General features: G+C 48.9%; 1 protein-coding gene across 1 annotated transcript in view; it reads right to left on the bottom strand.

The window, feature by feature from the left end:
• EFCAB6 (EF-hand calcium binding domain 6) overlaps nucleotides 1-12,774 on the bottom strand; it is a 212,234-nt gene that overhangs the window by 33,775 nt on the left and 165,685 nt on the right. The window contains exons 22-23 of the mRNA XM_081247831.1: nucleotides 9,969-10,164; nucleotides 6,724-6,915 (exon numbers count right to left, since the gene is read on the bottom strand). Of these exons, the coding sequence (XP_081103957.1) occupies nucleotides 6,724-6,915; nucleotides 9,969-10,164 (388 nt within the window). The remainder of the gene's footprint in view (nucleotides 1-6,723; nucleotides 6,916-9,968; nucleotides 10,165-12,774) is intronic.

Raw genomic sequence — 12,774 nt, 5'->3', positions numbered from 1 at the left:
AGAGGAAGGGACCTGAACTCCGGCGCGAGGGACGCAGGGCCCCGGTGGTCTGCCCCTACTGCCCTCCTCCCTCTTCAAAAAAACGGGACAAAAGAAACCCCCAGGGCTTCCCTGGTGGCACAGTGGTTGGGAGTCCGCCTGCTGACCCTCCCGATCCGGGAGGGTCCCACGTGCTGCGGAGCGGCTGGGCCTGTGGGCCGTGGCCGCTGGGCCTGCGCGTCCGGAGCCTGTGCTCCGCAACGGGAGAGGCCGCAGCAGTGAGAGGCCCGCGTACCGCAAAAAAAAAAAAAAAAAAAGAAACCCCCAACATACCCTGAACTGTGTAGTCGCCCCACACTGAGGCTTCACACCCCACATCCTTTCAAGCTGGAAGTCCCAACCTCAACTTGTCCTTCCGGTAAAGGCACCTCTGCTCAAGCACTGGCTTCTCAGCAGGACTTCCCACCCCCAGGCCAGTGTGGGGCTGATGCCACTTAGTCGCAAGCACCCACTGCACATGGACAGGGAAAGCGGGGGGTGAGGGCAAACAGTGGGCCAGGCTGTGCCACCTCTGAGTCCCTGCTGCCCCGCCAGCCTCCATGCCCCCTCCTGTCTCGAAACACATCTCCCACCGTCACTCATGTTGCATTTAATCCTAGAACCTCCTCGCAAGAACGTTCAGCAAAGTGCTTCCAGAGGTGAAGGGGACTTTGCGAAGAAATCAGGTAGGACGAATGTCAGGGGAAGCGAGTAGCAATGTTTGAAGCTTTGGAGACATTCGCCCCTGGTTCCGGGAACTCAAGGGTCGGCAGAGATGCTCAGAGTGACCCGTGAGTGAGGACAAGCCGCGTCCTCTGCCTGCAGGCTGCGTGACCTCTGGACACAGCCCGTAAAGATTCGGCGTGGCCAGTGGAGTCCTCCAGTGGGAGCCGCTGGAAGGGTCTGGGCACGTACTTATAGGTGCTCAGCAAGGACACTCTACAGTAATTAGAACTCGGAACACTGGAAGTCGCTTCAAGACCAACGACGGGGCATCGGCAAAGCCGATGAAGCTGACTGCTGACCCAGGACACCTGTCCTCCTGCTCCCTTCCCCATTCAAAGCCCCAAAGCCTGGGCCACTCCTGACTCATTCTCTCACCTTCCACTTTCCAAATGTATCCAGGAGTGAGCCATGCCAGCAGCATCCCTCCCCAGGGTGCGCCCGGCTCCCTACTGGCCCTTGGCGCCCCCGGGCCCCCTCCCCGAGTCTTCCCCACCCGGTGTCCACCGTGACTTCTCTAAAATGTTAGTTGGGGGGGCTTCCCTGGTGGCGCAGTGGTTGAGAGTCCGCCTGCCGATGCAGGGGACACGGGTTTGTGCCCCGGTCCGGGAGGATCCCACACGCTGTGGAGCGGCTGGGCCCGTGAGCCATGGCCGCTGAGCCTGCGCGTCCAGAGCCTGTTCTCCGCAACGGGAGAGGCCACGACAGTGAGAGGCCCGCGTACCGCAAAAAAAAAAAAATTAAATTAAATTAAAAAATAATAAAAAAATAAAATAAAAAAATAAAATGTTAGTTGGTCACGGTCACGACGCTCCTCTCCCCACTCCTTCCCTGGGTCTCCATGTGAGCTACAGGGCCGCCCCCCTCATCCGTCCCTGAGCACTTCCTACTTCCCCTCCCTCCCTCCCACCTGCCCAGGCAGCCACACCTCAAGCCCCGAGGGCTCCCTCCTGCTGGGTTTCTGCAGGGCTGTGCTCCAACAGCCCCTCCCTAGAGGTCACTGAGTCCCGCCCTGCCCTCCGCTGGGTCTTGGCTCAGATGTCCCCTTCTCACCGGGGCTACCCTTCTGTCCGGGTTTATTTTATCCCCCAGCACATACTGGCTTCTGACATCTGGTACACATTCTCATTTCTCATCCGTCTCCCTTGCTAGAACGCAGGCCCCTGGCACTGCTGACCTCAGGACCCGCTCAGTGCTGGGTACACAGCGGGCGCACAGGAAATGCTGGCTGATGGACAGAGTGACTGGGATGGTACACATCCACCCCACTTTGTCTCTAAAGCAAAGTGATTTGCGTTAGAGACAAATCACTGACATGGAAATGCCAGCGATATCACAGGAAGTGAAAAGGCAGCTCCAGAGGGACATGCAGGGGTCCCAGAGGAGGAGGTGGGCAGCTGGGGTGGGAAAGCCGAGCCCTCTCTCCTATCTGGGGGCGGTTAGGGAATGGAGGGGAGGGGAGGTGCTGAGAGACAGGAAGGTGCAGCTGGAGAAACAACAGGGGGTTACAGTGGCTGCCTTTGGGGAGCAGGACTACGGTGAACAGTTGATCAAGTGATCTCTGCTTTTAAATCTTTTGCAACAATTCAATTTTATTTCTATATGGGCATATATTACTTTGATACAAATAATAAACGTTTGTTTAAAAAAGAGTCTTGGGACTTCCCTGGTGGTGCAGTGGTTAAGAATCCGCCTGCCAGTGCAGGGGACATGGGGTCGATCCCTGGTCGGGGAAGATCCCACAGGCCGCGCAGCATTTAAACCCGTGCACCACAACTACTGAGCCTGTGTGCCTCCAGTAGAGCCTGCAAGTAGTTCACAACTACTGAGCCTGTGCGCCTACAGCCCGTGCTCCGCAACAAGAGAAGCCACCGCAATGAGAAGCCCGCGCACCGCAACAAAGAGTAGCCCCGCTCACCACTACTAGAGAAAGCCCGCGCGCAGCAATGAAGACCCAATGCAGCCAAAACATAAATAAATAAATTAATAAAATTAATAAAAAATAATAAAATAAAATTTAAAAGTTCAAAGAAAAATAAATTTAAAAACATAAAAGAGTCTTTTAAGAGTTGTGAAAATCCCCAACCACCCCCTAATTCAGCAGCATATACTCTCTGTCCTTGACCTCACCCCCATAGGATATTTGTATAAAAAAGAGGATTAGAGATAAATATACCAACGTGTTAACACTGTTTGTCCCTAGGGGGGGACTTTAATTCTCTCCTTCAAAATGATTGGTATGGGGTTTCCCTGGTGGTGCAGTGGTTGAGAGTGTGCCTGCCGATGGAGAGGACATAGGTTCGTGCCCCGGTCCGGGAATATCCCACATGCCGCGGAGCGGCCAGGCCCGTGAGCCATGGCTGTGGGGCCTGCGCGTCCGGAGCATGTGCTCTGCAACGGGAGAGGCCACAAAAGTGAGAGGCCCGCGTACCACACACACACAAAAAAATGATTGGTATATTCCAAATCATGTAAATGGACACAGACTACTTCTACAAATATTAGCTTAAGCCATATGAAATTATCAATATTCAATCATTTAGGACTCTAAAAATGGTGATTTCATATGATTCAACCTAATAGAAAAAATTATTTTTTAAAAATGGGGCTGCTTTCAAGATCAGTAAAAGTATTCCTATCCTTTGAGCCCAGTTATTTCTTGGATTCTTTCTTTAGGAAGAAGGTCCAAAATATGTACATAGACTTGCATACAAAGTGTTCATGGCCCAGTAAATTACAGTGGTGAAAGCTGGAATAAAACCAAAATGCTTAAAAATAAGGAGTTGGTGGAATGTTTTGGAGATATTTTAACTCATGTTTGGAAGAACTTTAAGTGACTTGGTGGAATTTAATGTTAAAGGAAAAACAGCAAGATACATGATTATATCTAAAATGTTATCTCCACTGGGCTTCCCTGGTGGTGCAATGGTTGAGGGTCTGCCTGCCGATGCAGGGGACACGGGTTCGTGCCCCGATCCGGGAAGATCCCACATGCCACAGAGCGGCTGGGCCCGTGAGCCATGGCCGCTGAGCCTGTGTGTCCAGAGACCGTGCTCCACAACGGGAGAGGCCACAACAGTGAGAAGCCCGCATACCGCAAAAATAATAATAATAATAATAAATAAATAAATAATAAAATGTTATCTCCACTATGTAAAAACATGCAGTACATCTGTACACTCACGTTCATGGCGGCATTATTCACAGTACCGTAGCTAAAACGTGGAAGCAACCCAAGCTTTCACTGGATAGGATAGATATAGATGTATCCATAGATCAATGGATACACAAAATATGGTCTATCCATACAGTGGACTATTATGAGACTTTAAAAGGAAGGAAGTTCTGACCGTGCTACAAGAGGATAAACCCTGAAGACATTACGCTCAGTAAAATAAGCCAGACGCAAAAGGACAAATACCGTAGGTTTCACTCATCTGAGGCACCTGGAGTCGTCAAATTCCTAGAGGAAGTAGAACGGTGGGTGCCAGGGGCTGGGGGAGGGGGGTTGGGGAGTTAGTGTTTAATGGGGACAGAGTTTCAGTTTTGCAAGACGAAGAGAGTTCTGCAGGTGGAGGGTGGTGATGATTACACAGCACCGTGAATCGACTTAATGCCACTGAGCTGTGCATTAATTTAAAAAGGGTTAAGATGGCAAACTTTATGGTATGTGTATTTTACCACAGTGAAAGAATTGGGGGTAAATGCATTAAAAATAGACGAAGAAGCTCTCTGAGGCAGCGTGGCCCTTGGGAAGAAGACAGCTCTGAAGCTGAACTGCCTGGAGTCCACTCCAGCTGCGGAGGCAGGTACCTGACTTCGGGACCCACCTGTTCCACCTGATCCCCTCCCTCATCCGGGCAGCAACCAGGTGAGCAAATGCCAGGGGGAGGGCCCAGAGCTCAATAGGTCTCACTAAACCGTATGGAGGTTGTTCCTGTCATCACACCATCATCACAGGGTTAAACGACTATCTTCTTTTTTTTACACTTTCCTGTATTTTCCAAAATTTTCACAATATGTATTTCTTTTAAAATCAGAAAAAAAGTATAATTCACATAAAAATAGTGAGAGTCACCACAGACAAAGGGAAAAGACAAGTCACAGACCAGGAGAAGACATTTGCAACGCCCATACCAACAAAGGAGTGGAATCCTTCCAGGCAGTTCTCAGACGAGGGAGCCTGGATGGCTGATAACATTTGAAAGCCTTGGCAGAAATGAAACTCCCGATAACACCAAGGGCTCCGGGATGCGGCGCGTCAGCAGCTCTCCCGCAGGGCTGGCGGGAGTGTGTGCTGGCGGGTGCAGCCACCGTGGCGGTGTCTGTGGAGCTGAACTTGTGCCCCTGCCCCCTCCCGCAGCCATTCCAGGCAGAGTGACCCCGAGTGTGCAAAGGACACAGTCACAGAAGGCTGGCCGTGCCCTGCTCGTAACGGAGAAAACCGCAAACCGCCTGTATGCCATTAGCAGGAGGACAACTACTGAACGGGGTTTGTTCATTCAATAGAATATATTCATTTATCATTTAATTGGCTAATTTTATGGCAGCTTGAGCGAGTGAACTAAAGCCAATGTAACAACATGGATCAATCTTAAATTCATGATATTAAGCAAGAAAAACACAAGTGCCGAAGACAGAATTTGATACAATATCATATATATAAAGTTTTAAAACAGGCAACAAAATAGTATATTTTGTTAGGAAATGTCCATCTAAATGGCAGAGATGAAAATACTCACACACCCCAGAGGATATGGCACAGCCTTCAGAGACCTGGAGTTGGGAGCCAGGCTTCTGGGGCCACAAGCCAGCTCTACTGCCCCCCTTTGGGGTGACTGTGGGCAATGACTTGATGTGTGTGCCCCAGTGTCCTCATCCATAAAATGGGATATTACTAGCATGTACCTCGTAGTGATAGCAAAAGAATTATACCAGTTAATATCTATATAGGACTAAGAATGGTGCCTTGCCCTCAGAAAGCACTATATTGAGTTTGCTGCTGTTATTGTTACTACAATGAGTCTCAGACCTTAAAAACGCTCATGCCATTTGCTCTAGCAATCTCATTTCCAAGAATGTATCCCAGATAAGCGATCAAGGATTTATGAACTCGGGTGTTCACTATATACAAAAGTGTGCAATTGGAAATGACCTCAGCGTCCAGCTACAGGAGGACAGTTAAATACATTTCAGCACAAGCCTGTTGTGACTTAGCTGTTGCACTATTTTTGGATCTTTCATATTTGTTTTCATCTCCCTTTCCATGGCGGCAGGGACCCCTGTGTGTCCATTCTCACTCAGCACAGAATGGTGACCGAAGAAATCCAAGCTGCCTGAAACTAGATTGTAATTGTCGCTAATGATGTAGGGCCATTTACATTTAGAAATGGAGAAGCAGCCTAAGAAGGAACAGCTCGTGCTGCCAGAGAAGTGGTCCCGGGAGGGAACGAGAGCCTTGTGGTCAGCCACCCACCCTCCTCTAGGAAGCCCTCTTAGACTGCCCCCAGGACCCTACTAACTCCACGATTACCCCTACCTCAGGCTTGGCTGATACATGGCCCAGGGCCCGACACGTAGTGGGTCCTCAACAAATGTCTCCCAAGTGGGTCCTAATTCCCCCATTGCTGGTTCAGGGCCTGACGTGTAGTGGCCTCACTTCTCTCGACACTAGGTCATCTTCAGGGATCTAAGATCCTTAGAACTCATTAAAACAACCAGACAAAAGCAGGCTCTCCTAAACTTCTTTGAAAATAAACAAAATAACAGAATAGAATAGAATAACTTTCTAATGAATTAAAGGATACGTATTTACCTTCTAACACTACGTAGAATTTATATCAATTTTTCATTTAGAATGAACTAATTAACTGAGGTGATTGCCAATTTATCTGATGTGGTTTTAATCAATTATCTATTTTGCAAACACTAATTTTAGCCCTTTTTCAAAAAGAAATGCTTATGTTCTGCAGACATTCTTACCTCCCCAAGGTAACTGTTGAAGTTCTGGAGAAAATATTTCCAATTTATATAGGGGGTGAGATGAATTCTTAGTTTTCTCAAAAAATAATGATACTGGGTATCTGTTAGTTTGTAACAGAAATCCTTAAGAACTTGTCCAAAATCCGAAGCCTTTACAAACCCAGTGTTCTCTTTATCCAGTGCAGAAAATGCCTACAATTAAAAAAAAATAAAGGCAGATGTTACTGTCAAGTGAATATTTCAAAAATATTTGTCTTAAGTATTGCTTTTCTGAATGCAAATGAAATCAAGTGAACATGAGTCCCCTGTAGATTCTAAATTACTAAATAAACGCACGAGGACTGAAGACAGACAGGTAGGATGTGCACCCTGGCTGAGAGTTGATGTGTCATTGAGGAAACTTGCCTTAGTCCCTCCTCTTTGGATACGAAGATGAAGAGGAGTGAAAGAGGAGCCCCGGTCCTCGCCAGTCCCGAGGAGGCTCCGAGGCACGAAGGAACTTGCCCGAGGTCTCTGCATCATTAAATTCTAGCTCCCCAATGAATCACCTGTGAGTGAGAAGCTCAGGTGCTACCCCACTGCGTCCAGGTGTGGGGCAGGGGTCTCACTATAGGAGTCTGACATGGGAAGTGGCCAGGAGAAGGAGTGAGGGACTGCCCCATCCCACCCACACCCCAGGGCTCTGTCCTTTACGGTGGGGGAGACACCCCTGCCTGCGCCTGTGCAGAGGGGCTGGGGCAGCCGGCGCCAGCCCAGCAGTAAAGCAGTCAAACTGAAGTGCAAACATTTGCTATAAAAAGAAAGCACATTTTTTCCCATCTGTTGAAACAAAATCATTCATTTCTATTGCACTAGAAAATCCGTATCAAGGGGTAAGTTAAGATCTTAGTTTTTTAAGTAAGAATTTAACGTCCTTTCAGACCCAAACCCAAATTCCCTGCAGTTAATTCTCACTCAGGACTAACTGGGCACACCCCGTCCGTCCACAAGGTGTTATACAGGTAACCAAATTAACCTTAATACTGTCTGGCTTCAAGCTTTCATTTAGCCTGTGTAGATACGACACAGCCAGGTGGTAGACTCTCAACCCTGGCTGTGTTGCCCACCATAAACCCTTAACCTCTCTGAGCTTAACTTCATCGGTATGAAAAGAGGGACAACAGAACTCGCGTTGGTCTAAGTTTTACTATGGCAACCTGAAGATGCACCTGTCCAGGTACCCGGCGCACAGTGGATCTCGGCATATGTTCAGGAGAATGGCAGTCAACATGAAGGGAGCTGACCGAGCATTCTGTTCTGAGGGCGTTAGAAGGTGCTGCGGTGCCGCAAGGCTCAGTGGACCTAAGGGCTGAGCTGGGGTCCGGCTTGCTGTGGCCATGGGACCTGCACTTCCCTGGGGCTGTGTGGCTTCCCTGTGTGTCAATCCAGCCTGACAAGCCACTGGGTGGGTGGAAGAATCAAATATGCCAAGGCTTAGGGAATCTATAAAACTCCACATAAATATAAGGTATTGCTGTGTCATTTCAGAAACAAGACGCTGCACTGAGACGTGTCTCCAGTGACACAAGGAGCTGCATCATGTGTCCGGTACCCTTCCTGACAGCCATCCTCAGACATCGTCATTCCCTCCTCGCCTCGCTGCCCCAAACGCCCTCCCCCTCCAGGCCATCTGCCAGTCTCCTGGCCAGAGAATCTCACTCTCTTGCTTAAAACCTCGTCTCCTAAGGAGTATTTCTCAGAAGTGAGAACGGTGGCTCCCCCCACAGGTTCCATGGACCTCACTTTGAGAAACATCCTGATAGATGTGACATCGTGCCGCCCTAAACTGGAACGGGGCAGAGCCATCCTGCAAATGGATTTATTTGGCCTGCACAGTGCTTTTGACAAATCTGAAGTACGTGCTGACATTTAGAAGTCAGGAGGTTTCATAGCTTCTCAGGAAAAATACAAAGATCTGGCAGAGCTGGGACCATTTTTCAGCTCAGCAGCAGTCAGCAGGGGCTGGGGAGAAGCTGCACTCTGGACAGGGCTGTGCCTCTGGCCTGCTGTGGCCGTGGCCTGGCCCGTTTATCACTTTTTTACTTCTGGTCCCTGTGCCCATCCGAGTTTGCAGTCCTCACGCGGTGACCACTGGTCCAGGGCAATCTGGTGTCGAAAGGGGTACAGATGGTCTTCCTAGATGACCCGTAACGTGTTCATACTAATTTTTCTTTGATCTTTAGATAGTCATTAAAATAAAGACACAAATATGCTAAATCCTCACAGAGAATTCCTGCATGCAAACAATGTCTGCTGTCGGGGAGGAAGGCCACGCTCGCCGGCATTCCAGAACGTTCACAAGCTGGCTGGGCTGCCCTGCCTTTCTCCTTGTCTCCCACTGAACCTTGGACTCCAGGGCCCAGCTTGCCTCCCGGCGCTAAGAGGATGCAGGCCTTCAGCGAGGCGGGCCTCGGTGTCGGCGTGGGGCTGAGGGTCTGCATGTGGCAGACACAGAGGCAGCCCTGCTACGACTGTGCTGTCTGGACCGCACGCACCCAGCATCACCCGGGAGGCCCTGTGTTCACCGTCTCATTAGACTGCAAGGCCTGCCCTCTGCACACAGCATCTCTCGTCCTGCGGCTGCTGCAGGGGGAACTCACGTGGGGACCCGCGACGGGGACCAGCACCCGGCGGGGAGCACGGCCCGAGCAGTGTCTTCCAAGGATGAGCCCCGCAGTGTCATGCCCACATACACCGGGTCTTGGCACGCCCCCCCCGGGTCACACAGACATCAGCCTAAACGTCAGTGTACTCGGGGGACCCCCTTCTTACACCCCCTGCCCTGGGCTCCCGGTCACGATGAGGCTTTGTGCTACCGCCCGGCCCCGGCCAACATCTTCAAGGCCACCTGGCGTCACTCATTCCCCACTGGCCTGGGCTCCCCTGAGGCCTCTGTCCTCTGCCCTCTGCCCAGAACCCCTTGCCCTCACTGCAGACCCAGCCTTTGCTAAACACCGAGCACTTTCATCTCACAGAACACATGCTGGACACGCTCATGGTAGCTTTGTACAGAGCAAAAGTGGATACACATTTGCTCCAGTGAACAATCTATTCTCGACCAACCATCGAGTTCTGATGCCCCAAGCAGAGTGGCGAGAGGTGGAGGGGCCCAGGATGAGGGGCAGGGCTGAGAGCTGGTTTTAGGAATTGGCGTGAGCCCCAGAACTTCAGTTTCCTCAGTAAAAAGCATGTGCTTTTTCTCATACCGCTGACAAAGCCGGGCTGGAGGAGGCAACGACCTCCTGGATGTGCTTCAGAACGTCCTCTGGACTTAGGGTCGCAAAATTGATTGGCACGCTCTCCTCTTTCTCTTGTGGCTGAGGTTTTGTCGGCTTGCTATTCTCCACTGCTCTCAAGAAGTCAAGGTAATTGATGGAATCACCATGCCAGCTGATTCCCCAACTTGTCCCAAGAGAAAGAAAACAATACATTAATTTTAAAAACCCATCACTTATTCATTCAACAAACACTTGCTGAGCACAGAACAGTGTGGAGAACATGAATAATGTTGAGACACGGTTCCCTGGCCTGTAGGTGCACGCACACAGGTCAGCTGTGCTGTTAGACAAGCTCACACGAAGACTGCAGTCTAAGGGCACTGGGGAAGGGCTATGACAGGAGAGAGTGCGGGGCCACTGCCAGCTGGGGGGCGCCACAGACTGTCCTGCCCTGAAGCTCTGAGACTTGAAGGCTGGACAGTGGGCTCATGGGTTTGAAGAGCAGAGGATGGAGGAGGAGGCCTGGCTGAGGAATCTGGCCCTGTGGCGGGGGCAGATGAAGGTGCTTCGGCAGGGACCCGACACGTGCAGAGTCGGATCCTGGGGAGATGCATGTGATGGTGATGGCAGAGCTGGTCTGGGGGCAGGACTGCGGGGTCAGGGTGGGGGTAGGGGTGCGGTCATTGGGACCTTAGCTAACGAGGGCCTGCACTGCGAAATGGGAATCTGAAAATAAGGGAAGTTCAATAAAGACAGCGAAAAGGAAAAGAGGAACTGAGTAAAATAGATGCTAAATCCTTTTTCAAGAATGGTTGAAATTATGCTGTCAAGCTGAAAGCACTCAAAACATATTTTTACGAAACCTACATCGTTTAGTATTTTCTCAGTTAGAAATTCCATCTGGGTGTGTGTCTCTGTGTCTCAACAAGGACATCCACGCAGAAAAAGAGCACTCCAACACAGAAGAAAATACCTTTACATTCTACAAGAATACATCGCGAGCGCAAATCCACGTTTCATGAGAATGTAGAGCATATTTATGAAAGATGTAAAATAACTCAAAATAAAGCTTAATTGCATTCAAAGTTCACATTTCTGTAACTTAGATTCCCTGAGGATTGCTGGCACCTTGATCCCTGAACTTTCTTTCAGCAGGATGGAGCGTGTGTCAAAGAACAGCTTGGAACATCGGGAAGCCGGAGAGAAAAGTTTCCAGCGACTCGGGTATCTGCTCCTAAAGAGAACAAGCCAAGGGCTGTGCTTCTCCAGCCCACAGCTGCAGAGCTGCCGTCCACAGGCCCCGCGCTGCTGGCTTACACGACGGAGACACGGAGGAAAAGGATAATCAGCTCTATTTCATCAGCAGGATAAATTGCCAACTTGGTATTAAAATTTAGTAATAAAATCAAATGCATATGCTAATCTCAGTATTATTTAGAAAAGTCTATTTTGGATCTAGAAAAGAACAATCTACATATAATTACAAATAACAGAGATGTTTATCATCAAGAGGTCTTTGAGAAGAAACAAGCGGCTGAGCGATGGATCCTTATTAAGGTTTTGATTCGTAAAAAAGTTGATCACCCCATTGACAGGTGGACTACAGAAATTCCACAGCCCTTGTGTCGCTGCTTATAGAAGCATCAAGCCTAACTATGTCTTAACAAGACTCTCTTGTAATCATTTAGTTAATTATTTATCTGGTGCTATTTTTCCATGGTTTATTCACTGAATGCATTTGAATTCTTGTTCAGCTGGAAATAGATTTAGTGAGAGGAGACCATGTTTAAGGAAGAAAAGAACATAAAGGCATTTGAGGATGAAACGGTCCTCTTTCCCCTATACACACATTCACACACACACACTTAACACACACTCACATACACACTCATACACTTGCACACACTCACACATATACATACACACACAGACAATGGAGCACTGTCCTTCAAAGTTTTACGGGAAAATGATTTTCTCCCTAGGATTCTATGTTCAGGCGAGCTAACAATGTGTGTGAAGGAAAATAAAAAATAGTTTCAGACAAAGAACTGAGAAAATTTATTTCCTGTCCCCCCACTTTCTTAGGAAATTACTCCAGGAAGTACTTCAGCAAAATAAGAATGTAAATTAAGAAATAAAAAATGTGGGATATAAGAAACAGGGGATCCAACCCTGGAGAATAGTGGGGACAGCCCAGGACACTCTTGGGTGACAGACCTAGAACAGGAGAGTGGGGAGCGAGGCTCTAGGATGGAGGGCAGCAGGAGAAAAGTGGAGAGAACAGAAAGTGGTGCAGAATTCCGGAGAAAGCTGAAGGTTGACAATGTTGAACTTCAGCCGAGCCCCGTGTTCAGAAAACAGCAATGGTTAAAGAAATCACCCTACTCTCTATGTCCTTGGAAGCAGCTTACAGCAAAGAACCGCCTTTCCCCAAATGGCTTAGAAAAGATGCATGGGTACCCCCAGGTTTGCCTACAACAAGGTGGACACAGAGGCCCAGGGATAGTGCCACTGAGAAGAAAGCTAATTTTCATTCATTACCCGGACATTGAATATTATGAATTATGAATATGTACATAGTCATAATTATGAAATGCTGTTTACTGGTTTTTGAGTTTTATAATCAAGCAATGAACCAAGCAGAGAGGACCTGGTTGTGCCTGTAGGACATTTAGAAGTTAAATTTAACTAGCTCTTCCAAAGAAAAACTGTAGCTGACTGAAGATGGGACATGGAGAGGGAAAGTGATAGGAAGGGGGGAAGCTCTGGCACTTGGAAGTGTCACTTTCATCTT

Source organism: Mesoplodon bidens (assembly GCF_964165515.1).
Source record: "Mesoplodon bidens genome assembly, chromosome: 11".
In the NCBI taxonomy this organism is placed as follows: domain Eukaryota; kingdom Metazoa; phylum Chordata; class Mammalia; order Artiodactyla; family Ziphiidae; genus Mesoplodon; species Mesoplodon bidens.
Note: the sequence above shows the minus strand (reverse complement) of the source record. Positions and strands in the feature narration are given on the sequence as shown.